Consider the following 17,908-nt stretch of genomic DNA (forward strand, 5'->3'; position numbering starts at 1 on the left):
TCACAGACATCTTAATACTTAGAATGCCCTGAGCTATGGGCTACAAAAATATGTGATTGACAGAAGCTGGGGGGAGTGACCGAGTGCCGGAGAGCTGAGGGGTTTCTCAATGTGATATAGGACTTGAGATTTTCGGCTTGACCCTAAGTTTAAAAGGCAGAAGGAAGGCTGGGTTCAAGACCTGAAGGCATCCATATTTAAACAAAACACCAGGTGTGGCGGAGGGGGGTCCCCAGAATCCCAGAGCAGGGGAGGCAGAGACAAAAGGATCCCTGTGGCTTACTGACCTCCAGGTTAGCCTACTTGTTAAATTCCAGGGCAGCAAGAGATTTAAATAAAATTTAAAAAAGAAAGAGGAGAATGACCCCTAAGGAAAACTCCAGTTCGTCTTCTGGCCTCCACGTGCACACAAAGGCAGAGGGAGGGGAGGGGTTCTGGCAGGGAGCAGCCTGTGGGAGGTGTGGGTGCTTACCTTGCTAAGGTATGGAGCCCAGCAGCACCTGGAGGCCTGTGAGCAAAGCAGACTGGGAAGACCCGCCCCAGATTAACTGAATCAGAGCCTGCGTTTAACAAGACACCCCCCTCCCTCGGGTGATTCTTAAGCAGGGTGGTTGACGTGAGTGCAGAAAGGCAGGTCGCAGCCGGTCTCTGAGGTCTGAGTGGGGCTGGGTAGCCCATGGGAACCTTCTGGCTTTTAAGTCTAGGAGTGTCTTGCTCGAAGGTGCAATTGGAAGAGGTAAATCTGAGGGCCTCCTGGGAGAGAGGTGTGGGGTGATAGACAGCACATGCTTTGGGGACTGCCCCTTCCTGATGTGTGTCCTTGGCTCTCTGAGATGTAGACTCCTCGTTTGCAAGTTGAGAGTGGATGCCTTCCTTCTTGCAACGTTAGCTTAGAGCTGGATCCTGGGTTTGTCTCTGTGGCTGGCATTTCCCTGGCAGTGTAAACTGGAGGGGCTACTACTGGTCCGCTTTTGTAGCTGCTAAAGTAGAGACTTTCACAGAGAAAATATGACATGCCTGTAGAAACCCAGACAGACAGACAGACAGACAGACAGACAGACAGACAGACAGACAGACAGACAGAACCCTGCAATGACTCTTTCCCCTGTGGCTCATCTGGGGAGCTCTCCTCTAGCCACTAGGATCTGTGGCTTGGATTTGCCTTCCTTCTCCCATTCAGCACACCCCCCTGCCCAGGTATTTGAGGGAGGCCCATTCTAAGTCTCACTATGAAGGACACATCATTTCCAAAGCATTCCACAGGACCCTTTCTTCCTCAGGACCCTGGGACTTGACTAGCTACTAAAATCTGTTCTGGGCTGCAGCCCAGAGCCATAATCCATTGGATAGTGAAAGACGACCCCTATCTCCTGCACTGTGGAACTCGCCTGTCCCCTTTCTCCTGCACCGTGGAACTCGCCTGCCCACCCACTCTGAGGAGTCTCTAGCCAGAGGCATAGCTGGAATACCCCTGGGTTGACCCAGATGGAGCTGGTCTCGGGATTCTAATCTGGGGCAATGAACAGGGATAGACTCACATCTTCTCTCCTGCCTACACAGGATCCTGCCTGAGCCTGATTTTGTGGGTGGTTTGATGACATTTTGTTTTCTTTTGCCAAGACCCAAGTGTGGACTTGTTTGCTTCAGCTACTCTCAAACTCCAGTCCCTAGCAGATAAAGCCCCAAAGCACATCTGTGGGTGCAGGGGAGGGACTTCAGAAACAGGAAGAAGTATGGAAAGGAAAGGAGCTAGTGAAGGAGTCTAGCAAAGGGGTGTGACCGGTCTGCTGGACTTTACGGCCCTGTCCCTGCTGTGTTCCTGGCTGCTCACCCCACCTCTGGTCAGACTGGGCCTCATTATTCAAAAGCTCCTCCCTTGTTTCTTTTATCCAAGACTGCTGAGGCCAACACGAAGGGGGCGATCTGTGGGTGCTATGGGACAGAGACTTCATTCATTAAGCACAGTGTCCCTGAGCTAAGTTTGGTTGTCTTAGCAAGAAACACTGTTTACAGTAGATCCTGGCTTGGGAGGCCAGTGTGTCCCACCACTTGCCCGTCTCTCTCTGAGAGACTCAACCAGAGATGGTCTCGTAATATCTGCTATTACTGGGTTTTAAAGTATCTTAAGGCAATTGTTCTGGAGAAGGCAGATGTTAGAGATGAGACAGGTTGAGGGTGGGGGTGCGTGTGACACCCGTTGGATTCTGTCTGACGCCTCCATTGTGCCTCTCCATAGACAGGTGGGCCAATGTCAAGGTGGAGTGTGACCCCAGCTGGCAGCCCTTCCAGGGCCACTGCTACCGCCTGCAGGCGGAGAAGCGCAGCTGGCAGGAGTCCAAGAGGGCGTGCCTACGGGGCGGGGGCGACCTCCTTAGCATCCACAGCATGACTGAGCTGGAGTTCATCACCAAACAGATCAAGCAAGGTGAGGGTCTGCACGTCTCATCCCTTCCTGCCCGGGAAGCACAAAGCCCCCTCTTTCCTTCACTGCTGGTCTTCTCCCCTTCTCTCCTCCCCTCCTTCCCCAGAGGTGGAAGAGCTATGGATTGGCCTCAATGATTTGAAGCTGCAGATGAATTTTGAGTGGTCTGATGGGAGCCTCGTGAGTTTCACCCACTGGCACCCCTTTGAGCCCAACAACTTCCGTGACAGCCTGGAAGACTGTGTCACCATCTGGGGGCCGGTGAGACTCTTCTTTCTCATAATAGCACCATAGCACCCCTTCCACCCTCCCCACCCCACACAGCTGAAAAATAAGTGTCTGTCATCAGCCCTGTGTACCCCAGGCTCCTTCCTTCCACAGGACTGGCCTGCAGGGTTAAAGAAGAGCTAATTTTCCAGAAGCCTTAGGCCACCATGTCAGACCCATTCTTAGTCTCGTGCCAGCTGTTCCTTCCCACCAGCAGATGGCATCAGAACCCACACAATGGCGAAGCTGGGCAAGCAAGGCCACTGGGTTCCAGCCCTTGCCCCCCCACCCCCCCAGGACCCTTCTCAGTTCAGGGTTCTGTCTTCTCAAGAAATCATGGATGATGGTGGCTTTGCCACGCCTTGACTCAGACCCAGGGTGGGTGGGAGAGGAAACTGAGGCAGGTTTTTGACAGAGAAGAGCCCTGAGGCTTGGGCATAGTCTCCTGCTATCACATGCCGTCCTGGGGTCTAAGCAGCAGACCTATTTGCACTAAAGGATTCTATTTAAAAAAAATTTTAAGTGATTTGGTGAGCGGCTTCTATGTCTCAGGATTTTCCTGATTAGTGGGATGAATGGATGGTGTGCTGTCAGGGTGGGGCGTAAGGGCAGACTCGGCGATGACTGGGAGGCCCCCGGGTCGAGTTCCTCTTCAGCACCTGAGATTCCGGTCTGGACACACCAGCCTCTGCTCTCCCTGACTCTTCAGTAGTCCCAGGTCTAAGGCCTATGGGCTCCGTTTTCACAGTTCAATTACCTAAGATCATCCACCACCCAAAGTAACTAGATAAGAGGTTCAGAAACAGTTCACAAGCATTAAAGTTTCTTTTTTATGCGTACGGGTGTTTTACCTCTATGGAAGTCTGCATACCTCTTTCATGCCCGGTGCCTGTGGAGGTCAGAAGAGGGCACTGGATCCACTCAGAACCGGAGCTGTAGATGTTGTGAGCCATCTTGTGGGTGCTAGGAATCGAACCTGGGTCCCTCTGGAAGAGCAGCCAGTATTCCCAACTGCTGACCCACGTCTCCAGCCTCTGCACAATGGGTTCTTTCGTCCACCTGTGGAGTCCACTCTTCTCTCTCCATCCAACAGCCTGGGACATAGAAAATGAGGCTGGTTGCTAGGAATCGCACAGCAAGTTTAGGGTCAGGGTCTGGTCTAGAGAATGGGCTGGAAAACTTGCGGGGAGAGTGAGAGATTTGGGGTGAGTCTTCTGTATTGTGTGTCCTAGGAAGGACGCTGGAATGACAGTCCCTGTAACCAATCCTTGCCCTCCATCTGCAAGAAGGCAGGCCGACTGAGCCAGGGCACTGCAGAGGAGGACCATGGCTGCCGGAAGGTGAGGGTGTTTTTGAAACTGCCCAAGGTGGGGTCAGCCCCAGGGGCTTCCTGGGTGGGTGAGGAGAGATGGAGGAAAGCTCAATGCCTTGTCCTCTTGGTTTCTCAACTGCTCCTTCCTGAGGGAGTGATATTGGGGGCGGGCCTTGGGAGGAAAGTAGAGGGCCCTACCCCAACTCCGAGTCTTTCCACAGTCGAGTGCAAGGAAGCCAAATGGTCAAGCCTGGTCTAGTCACGGTAGGAGTAGGCTGTGCAGTGGGCTGGCTCTGTGCACCCCAGTCCTCTCTCCTCAGTGCGCCAGTCTGATGACAGAGTGTGCTTGGCTGTTTCCTCTGGAAGAGAGAGGCCACTCGATGGAGAAGGCTTTCTCCTTCCTCATCCTTTAACCCACGGGGCTCCAGCAGAGTTTTGGGTAAAGGAGAGAGGCTGTGAGTTGTGAAGGAGGATAAGTATGTGACGGGCCTTCTCCACCCTGTTTGGCCTAGCCCAGTTGCGAGTGAGTGGTTGTGGAGAGGCTGCTTGTAACTCTCCCTTTGTGGTCTTCTATGCAGCAGCTCCTTGTGGCAGGCCTCAATCCCTTCCCTTTGAATTAAACTCCTTTGAAAGCCCAGCCCCAGCTGAGTTCTCCTCAAGAGGCATGATCACACTTGCCACAGGAGAGGGAAGAAGGCTGTCAGGGGCCCAGCCGAGGAGTCCAGGAGTCAGTGAGCTCAGGGCTTAGCTCTGTCCTGGAGTGAGCAGTGAACAGGCGATTGGAGATCGGCCTGGAATGTATGTGTGTGGATACTGTGTCCAGGAGCAAACACTAGGAGAGCCAGGGGTCTCTGCCTAGGCCTGCTTGCCATCTGGGGGCCTCCCTGATGCATGACAACCACTTGTCTTGTCCTGGCTCCTGGAGCTGTCTCTGCACCTAAGGTGGCCACTTCTCTTGTTGATGAAGGGCTACCCTGGCCTCCCTCCCTCTACAGGCTTATCCTACCGGACTCCACTCTGCAGAGTCCTGAGGACTACTCAGCTCCCTCTACGTCCTCCACCTCTCCGTAGCTTTTCAGCTCCGGTATCCAAGCCAGATGCTATTTCTTATTATTATGTTTTTATTAATGTTCTTTATTTTGTCATTATTATGCTTGTGTATATCATACGAGGGTGGGGCCTTCACATGTCAGTGTGTGCACACAGAGGCCAGAGGACAACTTTTGGGGTCATTTATCTCCTTTAACCGTTGGGATCTGTGGCTCAAACTCAAATCAGTGTGGCAAAGGTGCTTACCCGTTGGGCCACCTTGCCAGCACCCGGTTATTTTTATGTATTTACTTTATGGGTAAGTGTGTGTGTGTGTGTGTGTGTGTGTGTGTGTGTGTGTGTGCACATGTGTATATGTGTTCATGTTGGGGCCAAAGGTCAACCTCAGGAGGCTGGCCTCCTTATGAGACAGGGTCTCTCATTGGACTGGGTCTCCCCGGTAGGTTAGGTTGGCTGACCATCAGATCCTCAAGGATCCGCCTGCCTTCTCCTCCTCGATGCTGAGGGTAAAAGCACACGCCGCCATACCTCCTTTTTTCCATGGGTTCTGGGGATCTGAACTCGGGTCCACATGCTTGCTGAGCAAGCGCCTTACCACCTGAGCCATCTCTCCAGCCCCATTGCTTTTGTCTTGTTGTTTTCTTTCTTTCTTTCTTTCTTTCTTTCTTTTTTCCCATACTGAGGATTGAACCTAAGGTCCATGCTGCTATAAGTGTGTTTTGATCGCTGAGGTGTATGACCAGCTCCTGTATTTCTTGGTTTAAATGCTACTTGCGTCTCAGAGCTGTGCCTTAGGCAGGTCTGCCGCGTTCACCCCCTGATGCAGCAGTTGTCGGTGTGGTGAGGAGAGCTGAGAGTACCCAGTTGCAGAACTTAGTTCAGGCTTTACTTTCCGGTGCCAAGTCAGTCCCCTATGTCCTGCACACACACAACGGTGTATCCTGATGTCACCCTACCCAAACATGGGCAGGTAAGGGTGGGATCTTCCTCCCACAGAACCCCTCTTCTGCCCTCTCTCTTGAGCCAGGGTTGGACATGGCATAGCCCATCCTGCTACTGGCTGGGAGAGGACCAAGTGATCTACAGTGATGCCCGGCGTCTGTGTACTGACCATGGCTCTCAGCTGGTCACCATCACCAACAGGTAGAGAGGGTGGACAGAAGTCCTGGCCAGTCCTCCCCCATGACCCTGATCTGGTGGGATGATATCCTGGCAATCTGCCCAGAGGGACTCAGCACAAACCTTTGAGTGTGCTCCAGACTCTGTGGTTAAGCGATCCCAGAGTAGAGTATGAGAGGGATAGGTTCAAGTTTGGACTGTAGGACCAAGAAAGAAGAGTGTGGGCTATACTGGGAGTCTGGTTATTGTGTGAGTCCTTTGGATCCCCAGTTCCCTGGACACATTACTGGCTGTGCACACTACCTGAGCTTCTGGGCTGAAGTATCAGCCCCGTGGTCCAGGGCTTGTGGGAAGCCACTAGTAAGTGTCGCGCCTTGACTGGCTTGTTTCCGAAGGTTTGAGCAGGCCTTCGTCAGCAGCCTCATCTATAACTGGGAGGGCGAGTACTTCTGGACGGCCCTCCAAGACCTCAACAGCACCGGCTCCTTCCGTTGGCTCAGTGGGGATGAAGTCATGTATACCCATTGGAACCGAGACCAGCCTGGTGAGCCCTTCACACCCTGTTTGTCTGGCACTGAAGCAGGGAGGCTGTGGTGGACCCAGAGCTGTGTCAGGACTTAGGGTGAGACCTTGCCAGCTGAGCCTTCTCTGAGTCCCAGTTTCTTCATCTTGAAATGAGGCTAATGGTGCATTCCTTATAGAGTTGATGTGAGGCTTAAATATGTATGTAGCTACAAAAAGAGGTCGCATATGCAGTGTGTGCACAGCACTTACAGTTACTTTCTGATAGTATCGATTCCCACGTTCATTGTCTTTTTTTCTTTTTCTTGAGAAAGAGTCTCAAGTCTCAAGTAGCTCAGGCTGGCTCTGCAGCAATTTTCCTGCCTTAGTCCCTTGAATACTGGTATTGTAGGTGTATACCACTTCACCTAGCTAGCTTCAGTGTCCCCCCCCTTCCTCCTCCTTGTCCTCTTCCTCCTTTTCCTCCTCATCTTCCTTCTCCTTCTCCTCTTCTTCCTCCTCCTCCTCCTCCTCCTTGTCCTCCTCCTTCTCCTCCTTTGTTGCTTTTTTGTTTGTTTGTTTGTTTTTGTTTTGTTTTGTTTTGTTTCCGGAGCTGGGGACCGAACCCAGGGCCTTGCGCTTGCTAGGCAAGCGCTCTACCACTGAGCTAAATCCCCAACCCCCTTTGTTGCTTTTTGTTTTCTGAGACTGGGTTTCTCTGTGTGGCCCTGGCTGTCCTGAAACTCACTCTGTAGAACAGTTTGGCCTCGAACTCAGAGATCCACCTGCCTCTGACTCCCGAGTGCTGAGATTAAAGTCAGGCTACCACGGCCTAGCTCATAAGTTCTCAACCTTCCCATAATCTAATGGGATACAAAATGAGATAGGCTCAGAAAGGCTGAGTCTCCCCACTCACTGTAAGTAGTCATGGAACTAGGACTCTGCCTCATGCCTTCCCCCAGTTTGAATGCTGACACCCCTGCCTCCAGAACTCATCCCTGTAGAGACAGGCTCTTTCTCCTTCTCAGGGTACAGACGTGGGGGCTGTGTGGCTCTGGCCACGGGCAGTGCCATGGGACTGTGGGAGGTGAAGAACTGCACGTCGTTCCGGGCTCGCTACATCTGCCGACAGAGCCTGGGCACACCAGTGACACCAGAGTTGCCTGGCCCAGACCCCACACCCAGCCTCACTGGCTCCTGTCCCCAGGGCTGGGTCTCAGACCCCAAACTCCGACACTGCTATAAGGTGGGGTACCCTATTGGCGTGTTGGGGGTAGAGGAGCAGAGGGAAAACGGGAGCGGTGAGGAAGTTCATAAGGGGGACCTGGGGACCGTCATGACCCTGAAGTGCCAGCCTAGACGGCAGACTAGAGTATTTGCTGATGAAGAATTTGTCTGGAGTGTTCCGAGGCTTGATGTGTAGTAAGTGCTTAGTAGATGTGTGAAGAGTTGAAGGAGCGAGACCCCAGAGTGTTCTTCAGGATTCCTGGGTAGCCTGATAAAGAGAATCTTCTAGTACACCATGTGCAAGGCCCCGGTTTCTATCCCCAGTACCTCTTCTGGGTGCCAAGTGGAGGTTTGGATTTGAAAGAATTGGGTAAGGCCTTGGTGATTTACCAAACTTGGGAGCCAAAGGTTTGTTCTTGTTTGAAATTTTAATATTTGCTTTTGAGACAGCATCCTGCTCTGTAGAAGCCAGGCTAGCCTCGGCTCTTGGCAGTCCTGCCTTAGCCTCCCAAGTGCTGGTAACAGGCATAAGCCGCTATGTCCAGCGTCATCTCTTGTGTAGCCCAGGCTAGCCTCAGGCTCATTATGTAGTTGAGGATAACTTTGAACTTCTGACCTTTTGCCTCTACTTCCCAAGTACTAGGTCTGCATGTATCTACCACAATGCCTGGCTTCCAAGGCCTTTTCTTACACATAGAGACTGAAGCTTAAGTCAGGGGAAAGGACCTGTCTTCAGTCAGTTGTGGCTCTGCTGGGATTAGAGCCCAACTGAGGATGAGGAGATCAGGGGCTCTTGCCAGGAGCTGACAGTGTCACTTACCTTCCTGAGATAGAATTGTCGGACTGGAAAGATGGCTCAGCGGTTAAGAGCACTGACTGCTCTTCCAGAGGTCCTGAGTTCAAATCCCAGCAACCACATGGTGGCTCACAACCATCTGTAATGGGATCTGGTGTGTCTGAAGAGATAGAATTGTCTTTTGCCTGAGGAAGTGGCAGATGCCCTTTGGCCCATGGCCACAGCTTAGGCATCTGGCTCTGCCCCTGCAGGTGTTTAGCTCAGAGCGGCTGCAGGAGAAGAAGAGTTGGATCGAGGCCCTCGGGGTTTGCCGGGAGTTGGGGGCCCAGCTGCTGAGTCTGGCCAGCTATGAGGAGGAACATTTTGTGGCCAACATGCTCAACAAGATCTTTGGGTACTGAGTGGGTGTGGCGGCCCCTGCACTTGGGTGGGGGCAGGCGTGGCTGCTAGATGCTGGGTTCTGTCCTGTCAGAAGGTGGGCACTCACATTGCCCTCAGAGGGCAGAGGTGAGGCTTGGAAGGACCTGCATCTGTGAATGATGCCAGAACCTTCCTGTCTCTTTCAAGTTGCTATGGTCCCCTGGAATCTTCGTCGGAGGCATGGGGGCCACCCACTTATAGGAAACCCCGTTGCTAAGCAGTGTCACGCAGCCAGCGATGTCCTTTCAGACACAGTTCCCATCTCAGGTCCACCACCCCCACCCCCTCAGCATGTAGGGAGAACTCGCCCCCTCAGTAAACCATCCTGAGAGACAGAAGGAGAAAAGCTGAAACTGTTCAGGCAAGCGATGAGGATGTGCCCAGATCCTATCTTTGCCACGGAGGCTGACGACTGTAATTTATGGCACATGGCGTTGTAATCAGTTACTATCAGTTTAAAAAAAAAAAATTCCAAGTGGACCAGGCTCCCTGAGATCTTAATTCCAGGGATATTTCCTCCTAGCTGTCAGGGTTTCATCATGTGACTGGTAACTACGGCAACGCGTATTCGCCATTTTTTTTTCCATCTCATCACATGGATGCTGTTCACATCCCCCGGCACCCTGTTCCTCATGCATTCGAAGTGTTCTCATGTTGGACCCAGGGATTAGGCTGTTTGTTCGATGTCACAGTGACAAAGCACGTTCCGAATCCAGGATTTTTTGAGCTCCAGATCCTTAAATTTCTCCCACACCCATGACCAAGCAAACTCCCTAAATTCCCCAAGCAGGAAAAGCATGCAGACTTCTGCAGACAAGGTATCTCAGAAGGGGCCAGGGAAGCAGGCTACTGGTTTTTGAGTTAACCAGGGCACTTACTCCAGCTGTCCTTGTTTCTAGGGGAGGCAATTTCAGAGAACACACACACACACACACACACACACACACACACACACACACACACACACATACACACACACCCTACAGTGCTTTCAGACATCAGTTTGCAGTGTCGACTAAAGCTTCCGGCACTGGGGACTGCCTAACAGATAGCTGGCAGCAACTGGGTGCTACACTTGATCCCCAGCATCTCTCACCTCCCTTCTCTTCTGTCCCCTGTCCTCACCCAAGTGAGTCAGAACCTGAGAACCATGAGCAGCACTGGTTTTGGATTGGCCTGAACCGCAGAGACCCTAGAGAGGGTCACAGCTGGCGCTGGAGCGACGGTCTAGGGGTGAGGAGCGGTGGAGGAGGCGGGACAGGGAGGTGGGTGGGGCTTGGTTGGAGGTGGGCACTGGCTGGGGCATAGCTGGGCCTGACGTGGGCAGGGACTTTGGCCAGTGTGGGTAGGTTAAAAGTAATCGGGTTATGGACTGAATGCTCGCCCGGCATGGCAGTTCTCAGCTCAGCCTGGGCTACTCGGTTACTTGTTCATACATCCATCCCTCTTTAACAGTTTTCCTACCACAATTTTGCCCGGAGCCAGCACGATGACGACAATATCCGAGGCTGTGCGGTGCTGGACCTGGCCTCCCTGCAGTGGGTAGCCATGCAGTGCCAGACACAACTTGACTGGATCTGCAAGATCCCTAGAGGTTGGATGTGGTAGTAAGTGGGGTGGGGTGGGACAGATGCTGGAAAAGGGCTTCGAAGCAAGGAATTTGGGGGGACCCGGATTCCCTCTTGCCTGACGTTTTTGGCCCTGCTGTTCTGTAGGTGTGGATGTGCGGGAACCAGACATTGGTCGGCAAGGTGAGGCCCCCCAGGCTACCCGATCTCTTCTCTACCTTTGCCCAGAATAAAACCAAACAGGTCAAGGGTTGCACCCCAAAAGGGACTCAGTTAGTTAGCACTGGACAGCACTGCTCTGCTTTCTGGGTTGTGGAAGGAGGATCAAGACGAGGGCCTGCCCAGTGGTCTGGTATCTCCTCCCACCCCTGTTGCTGCTCCCACAGGCCGTCTGGAGTGGGTACGCTTTCAGGAGGCGGAGTACAAGTTTTTTGAGCACCACTCCTCATGGGCGCAGGCACAGCGCATCTGTACGTGGTTCCAGGCAGAGCTGACCTCTGTTCACAGCCAGGCAGAACTGGACTTCCTGGGGCAAAATATGCAGAAGGTGGGCGAGAGAGGCAGCAAGGAGTTATGTGCTGGGAAGGGGCCAAGCACAGGGAAGCTGCTAACCTTTACCTGCTTCCTTTCCCAGTTGTCCTCAGACCAGGAGCAGCACTGGTGGATCGGCCTGCACACCTCAGAGAGCGACGGACGCTTCAGGTGGGAGCACTAGTGCGCGACAGGTGTGAGAGCGGGCGCTCGTGTGAGTGGCTGGCTGTGTCCCCAAGCTAGAAGTGTCCAAGCTGGCCACACACAGAGAAACCTGCATTTGAGTTCAACTCTGCTCCTCACTGGCTGCACGGCCTTGAAGGATGAAGTGATGTGTTTGTGGCCTTCGTTTTCTTATCTGAAGGTCGCAGTAGTGAGACCTGTCTCGCTTGCCTGGCATCCTTGAGACCTTGGGGTTGATTCTTGGACTACAAAACAGATACTTTAAAACTCCAACAATTTGTACATGCATACATACATACATACATATATACATACACACATACATATATATGGTTATATAGTTATATATAGTTATATAGTAATACAGTTATTATTTTAGGTATTTATTTATTTTGAGACAGGGTCTCACTATATAGCCATGGTTACCTATGTAGACCAGGCTATCCCTGGACTCACAGAGATCCCCCTGCCTCTGCTTCCCAGGGGCTGGGATTAAAGGTGTGTGTTACCATACCTAGCTTTATTTTATTTTTAAAAGTTAATCATTACTGTATTATTTCTTCAATACTGCAGTATTCCTTTAAAAATTTTTTTCTGGGGTTGGGGATTTAGCTCAGTGGTAGAGCGCTTGCCTAGCAAGCGCAAGGTCCTGGGTTCGGTCCTCAGCTCTGAAAAAAGAAAAAAATTTTTTTCTGTCCCAGTGGAACTCACCCTGTAGACCAGGCTAGCTTCAAACTCACAAAGATCTGCCTGCTTCTGCCTCCTAAATGCTGGGATTAAAGGCGTGTGCCACCATCCAGATTTCTTTACATATTTTTAATTTTTATTGATTTTTAAATTTGTGTGTGTGTGTGTGTGTGTGTGTGTGTGTATACACAAGTGTGCTGATACCTACAGAGGACACCAGATTCCCTGGAGGGGCTGTGAGCCACCCACGTGTGTGTGCTGGGAACTGAACTGTAGCCCTCTGGAAGAGTAGTACACACTCTTTTTTTTTTTTTATTCTTTTTTTCGGAGCTGGGGACCAAACCCAGGGCCTTGTGCTTGCTAGGCAAGTGCTCTACCACTGAGCTAAATCCCCAACCCCTAGTACACACTCTTAACAGCTAAGCCATCTTTCCAGCCCCTCAATAATGGTGCTACTTTCTAACTAGATGTACAATTCTTTGCTCCAGAATACTATTGCCTACATAACATGTAAGTTATTTACAGAAGATACGAGCCTGTCCAGCTTATGTTGGTTATTGTATCTGCTATTGACCACCTGGTTGTTGCTTCCTACTCTGGAGACCCTGGGAGCATGTGGTGTGACAGGTCATAATGTCACTACCATTTCCCAAAGTCAGACCTACTAAAATAGAGCATCCGTGTCCTTAAGATACAAGACCTAGCAAAAAGCCCCTGGATATCACAGTGTTCTGTTTGACGAAATTTTTTATTTCATGAGTTCTTTGTAGCTGTCTTCAGACACACTAGAAGGGGGCATTAGATCCCATTATAGATGGTTTCAAGCCACCACGTGGCTGCTGAGAATTGAACTCAGGACCTCTGGAAGAGTAGTTGGTGCTCTTAACCACTGAGCCATCTCTCCAGCCCCCAAAAGCAATTTTTAAGTCCTTACTACATCATCCAGCATCTATATAGTGGTGGCACTCTTCTGTCATACCTGGGGTCACATTATAAACAAAACTGGCCAGGACATGGACAGAGCATATGCTGATCTACAAGGGGACTCTAGTCATGCCTTACATCAACCAGGCCATTTGAGGTAGAAAGACCAGGGATTGGTCTCCACCAATCCAGGAGCTGCAGGGTTTTCAGGCATCTGAGAGAGGTCAGAGGCTGTAGGTCTCCGGCTCTGTGTTCCTTCAGCCCTATTCCTACTGTCTGGCTTCCAGTGCTGTATATGGAGGAGGCCTAACCTGTGTTCTGTGACTCTGTAGGTGGTCAGATGGTTCTGTTATAAACTTTGTCTCCTGGGCACCGGGAAAACCTCGACCCATTGGCAAGGACAAGAAGTGTGTGTACATGACAGCTAGACAAGGTGAGTTTAATGAGGGCCAGAGAGGGTGTTATCAGCATGAAGGAGGGGCTATAGTTAGGGATACATAGGTAGGGGGGTTGAGGGGTGGAGAACTACTCTCTTCTCTCTTTGAGCAAATCCAAGAAGGGATATATATATCCAAGGATCAACAGATGGTCCACGGCTCCAAGGACACAGAGCTTGAGCTCAGCCCATATCCTCTGGGCATGGGACCAAGAGTGCTGCCTGTCCTGCCCTCCCCTAGGGTAACGGTTCTCTTTCCCCTTCACAGAGGACTGGGGGGACCAGAGGTGCCATACAGCCTTGCCCTACATCTGTAAACGCAGCAATAGCTCTGGAGAGACTCGGCCTCACGACCTGCCACCGTCAACCCTAGGAGGCTGCCCCTCCGGCTGGAACCAGTTCCTCAACAAGGTAGGGGTTGGGAAGGGACACAAAGAGAGCCAGAGGAGAGGGTAGGAGCGGGTATTGGCCAAGCCTCAGGTGCCCGAGCTGACCTTTTGTCTGTGCCAATGAGAGAGAGGCTCCTTGGAAGGGTGGCTCAGTGTATGTGACACTTGGTTCGCAAGGGACCGAAGTTACCTAAATACTTTTCGTGAGTTTTCTAGACCAGTGGTTGTCAAAAGCCTTTTGATAAGGAACTCTATTAATAAAATAAAATATCGGGCATTCGTACCCAATCTGCATGTGTAAATATGTTATTTATGTGTATATGCATGAGCATGCAGACAACATTTGTGGTTACTTCTGTACTACAAGACTATCATCACATGGAGTCAAATATGCACGAGAACAGAACTGAGAACACGTAAAGATTAAAAACAGTATCTTTAAAAATCCCTCAGCAGAATGAAAATGTGTTTGGGCCACGTGACGGGTCAATTACAATAATTAATATTTACGCAGTTTTAATAAGATCATCTGATCGAATATTCTCCTGTTCTGCAATATACAAAATCCATTTCTTTTTCATTTAAGGTCCCCCCCCCCGTACATAAAAATACAAAAGTGATAGATATTTGGGGGTGCTGTGTGATACTTTGGTAATTGATACATTGTATAATGCTTAAATTAGGGTAAATGCATCCGTCTTCTGGAAGTCATAATCTTGCTTTAAGAGAAAATCACCCCAACTCCTTCCTTCTAGCTGTGTGAAATGCTCAGTATGTTCTGTCCTACGGTTTCCTCACCACAGGTCATTTTATCGTGCGGTTGGTCACCTTACCGCGCACCAGCACGGAACAACTAGATTGGACATAACTGTTCTTCCGTACGCAGTGGCCAACCCACCCCTGGCCCCATGGTGTCCACTGACCAACACTCTGTTCTCAACTCTCTTTTTTTCCCCTTTTCGGTTTTTCAAGACAGGGTTTCTCTGTGTAGCCCTGACTGTCCTGGAATTCAGTCTGAAGACCAGGCTGGCCTGGAACTCACAAAGACCCACCTGCCCCTGCCTCTGTCTCATGAATGCTAGCATTAAAGGTGTGCACTGCCGCCATCACCTCTTCTGAGACAGGGTTTTGTGTAACCTAGGTTAGCCTTGAACTCACTATGTAGGTGTGAGCGACTTTGAACTTTTGACGGCCCACATGCAGGGAATGCTGGGAATAGAACCTAGAGCATCTGCATGCCAGGCAAACACTTTACCAGCTGAGCTATGTGCCCAAGCAGAGGTTAATTTTTGCATGTTTATGTGGCCAGAGGTTAACCTTGAGTATTTTCTGAACAGTGCTGTGTCTTATATAGAGAGGTGGGGTCTCTCATGTAAGCCAAAAGCTTGCTGATTTGGCCAGTCTAGCTAAGCGGCTTACCCTAGACACTCTATCTCCTGAGTGCTTTCGTCACAAGCAGCCCCCAAACTTAGAGCATAAGTGTTAGGGATGCAAACTCTGGTTCTCACACTTATCCAGTAGGCACTTTATCTGTCTCCACATGTGGGTGAAATCATGCTGTGTTTCTTTCTGTGTTTATTTTTAAAAATTCTTTTCCTTTTCTTTCTTTCTTTTTTTTTCTTTTTTTTTTTTTTTTTTTTTTTTTTTGTATTTTATGTCTGCATGTATTTGTGAGAGCCCTCAGGACTAGGGTTACAGAGGGGTTGTGAGCTGCTGTGTAGATACTGAGATCCCAATCCAGATCTTCTCCGGGAGCAGCAAGTGCTGAGCCCTTCTTGCCACCTGAGGTTTTGTTTGTTTGTTTTTTTTGTTTTGTTTTGTTTTTTGTTTTTCTCTTGACAACATTTAGAAAATTGTCTCTCCTAGTGTTTTGAAGTTGGGCATGATGGTACATACTTGTAACTCAGACCCTGGGAGGCTAGAGGATGGTGGGGGACTAGTCCAGCCAGGGCCACAAGAAGAAACTTCTCAAAACAAAAGCCAAATCAACAACAAAACTCAACAAACAAAAAGTAGGAAGGGCTTAAGGGTTTGGCTCATTGGTGCTTGCCTAGCATGTGTAAGGCCCTTAGTCAGACAGACACACACACACGCACACACACACACACACACACACACACACACACACACACACACACACACAGATAGCTCAGTCAGTCTGTAGTGTTGGCTGTACCAGCATGAAGACCTGAGTATGGTCCTCAGAACTCCCAGAAACAAAACAAAAGGCATTCATGAGCCCACATCTAGAACCCCAGTGTTGGGGAAGCAGAGGCAGAGGGATTCACTGGCCGCCCAGCCTAACCTAATCAGGGAGCCGAAGCCAATGAGAGACCTTGTCTCCAAAACCAAACCAAAGCAAAACCAAGCAAGGGAAGCAGCACCTGAAGAGCAAGGGTCCTCCGGCCTCTGCAGCTAATGCACATGTTCAAGTACGAGCCACCGGTGGTGCACGCTGGCAATCCCAATACTGGGGAGGCTGAGGCAAGAAGATTCTGAGTTCCAGGCCAGCTTGGGCTACATAGAAGACTCGGTCTCAAATAAACAATACCAAGCTCCCCACTCACCACCACCAGAGCTTGGGCATGTGTGACTTCTGTGCCAGGACGGGAGGGTGGGGCTTTGCCCAGGGAGATCCAGACGCCCTGTGTATGAAAGGCCTGAACACAGCTGCTGAGGGCTACCCAGCAAGGGCTTCTGGGAATGTGGACCGGGGACATAGAGCTGGGTATCAATTACATCCCCTGCCCCACAGTGTTTCCGAATCCAGGGCCAGGACCCCCAGGACAGGGTGAAATGGTCAGAGGCACAGTTCTCCTGTGAACAGCAAGAAGCCCAGCTGGTCACCATTGCAAACCCCTTAGAGCAAGGTAGGGTCAGCCTACAGGGGGGCTCTGGTGTCTCCCCACAACTGGCTACAGCAGAGCAAACAGGGACCACCCCATCACTCTTTCCTTTCTTCTGGGGGACTGTAGCGTACATCACGGCCAGCCTCCCCAATGTGACCTTTGACCTCTGGATTGGCCTGCATGCCTCTCAGAGGGACTTCCAGTGGATTGAGCAGGAACCTCTGCTCTATACCAATTGGGCACCAGGAGAGCCCTCTGGACCCAGCCCTGCTCCCAGTGGCACCAAGCCGGTGAGGACGCACATCACCGTGCTTTTCTCTGTCCCTGTTACCCTCTCCCCTGCATCGCCCCCTTCTTCCAGCCTCAGCTCTCCTTTGATGGGCCAGCCACTGGGGTTCCCCTAAGTAGCCTCTTCCCCTCAGACCAGCTGTGCGGTGATTCTGCACAGCCCCTCAGCCCACTTCACTGGCCGCTGGGATGATCGGAGCTGCACAGAGGAGACGCACGGCTTCATCTGCCAGAAGGGCACAGGTACAGGCCGCTGCTGCACAGAGATACTCCCACGCGGGCTGGCTAGCTGCTCTGGGCGGGGCCAGAAGGAACCAAATATTGTTCCACTTTTCAGGGGCCCTAGAGGTCCCTTCAGAGTCATGCATCCACTTAGGGGGCAGGTGGCGTCAGGAGGAAGGTTGTGTGACTCACTGCTGTGTGTATGGTCAGAACCCCTAAGGTTCAGCATCACGGCGTCTTCAGCTCCCTCTGTTGGCCAATAAAAATCTCATTGATAAGGGTGGTGACTGGACTTCCCCATCCCCAGTGGAGACCTGCTGTGAGCCTGATGTCTGGTTTTTCCTGGCTTAGTCTCATACCCGGGAATGGGGTAAAGGAGGCGGGGCCTAGACTGAGTCCTGCCCCCTTTCCCCTTAGACCCCTCGCTGAGCCCATCCCCGGCAGCAGCACTCCCTGCCCCAGGCACCGAGCTCTCCTACCTCAACCGCACCTTCCGGCTGCTGCAGAAGCCACTGCGCTGGAAAGATGCTCTCCTGCTGTGTGAGAGCCGGAATGCCAGCCTGGCACACGTGCCTGATCCCTACACCCAGGCCTTCCTTACGCAGGCTGCCCGGGGGCTGCAAGCACCACTGTGGATCGGGCTGGCCAGTGAGGAGGTAGGCTCTAGGTCAGGATTTTGCCTCCCCTACCACCACCCTACCTTCTGCCTCGATTTCC

The 17,908-nt window shown here is 51.4% G+C and overlaps 1 protein-coding gene across 2 annotated transcripts in view; it reads left to right on the forward strand.

Annotated features, from left to right (window-relative positions):
* Mrc2 (mannose receptor, C type 2) overlaps nt 1–17,908 on the forward strand; it is a 61,509-nt gene that overhangs the window by 39,898 nt on the left and 3,703 nt on the right. For both annotated transcript variants that reach the window (XM_087573757.1, NM_001024687.2), the window contains 18 exon segments: nt 2,237–2,425; nt 2,529–2,683; nt 3,922–4,029; nt 6,079–6,194; nt 6,566–6,714; nt 7,700–7,917; nt 8,946–9,088; nt 10,245–10,347; nt 10,570–10,708; nt 10,830–10,865; nt 11,069–11,229; nt 11,317–11,384; nt 13,340–13,440; nt 13,712–13,854; nt 16,588–16,702; nt 16,808–16,971; nt 17,104–17,212; nt 17,609–17,847. In XM_087573757.1, the coding sequence (XP_087429883.1) occupies nt 2,237–2,425; nt 2,529–2,683; nt 3,922–4,029; nt 6,079–6,194; nt 6,566–6,714; nt 7,700–7,917; nt 8,946–9,088; nt 10,245–10,347; nt 10,570–10,708; nt 10,830–10,865; nt 11,069–11,229; nt 11,317–11,384; nt 13,340–13,440; nt 13,712–13,854; nt 16,588–16,702; nt 16,808–16,971; nt 17,104–17,212; nt 17,609–17,847 (2,456 nt within the window).

This window comes from Rattus norvegicus, chromosome 10, assembly GCF_021556685.1.
Source record: "Rattus norvegicus strain SHRSP/BbbUtx chromosome 10, alternate assembly SHRSP_T2T, whole genome shotgun sequence".
NCBI classification, from domain to species: Eukaryota; Metazoa; Chordata; class Mammalia; order Rodentia; family Muridae; genus Rattus; species Rattus norvegicus.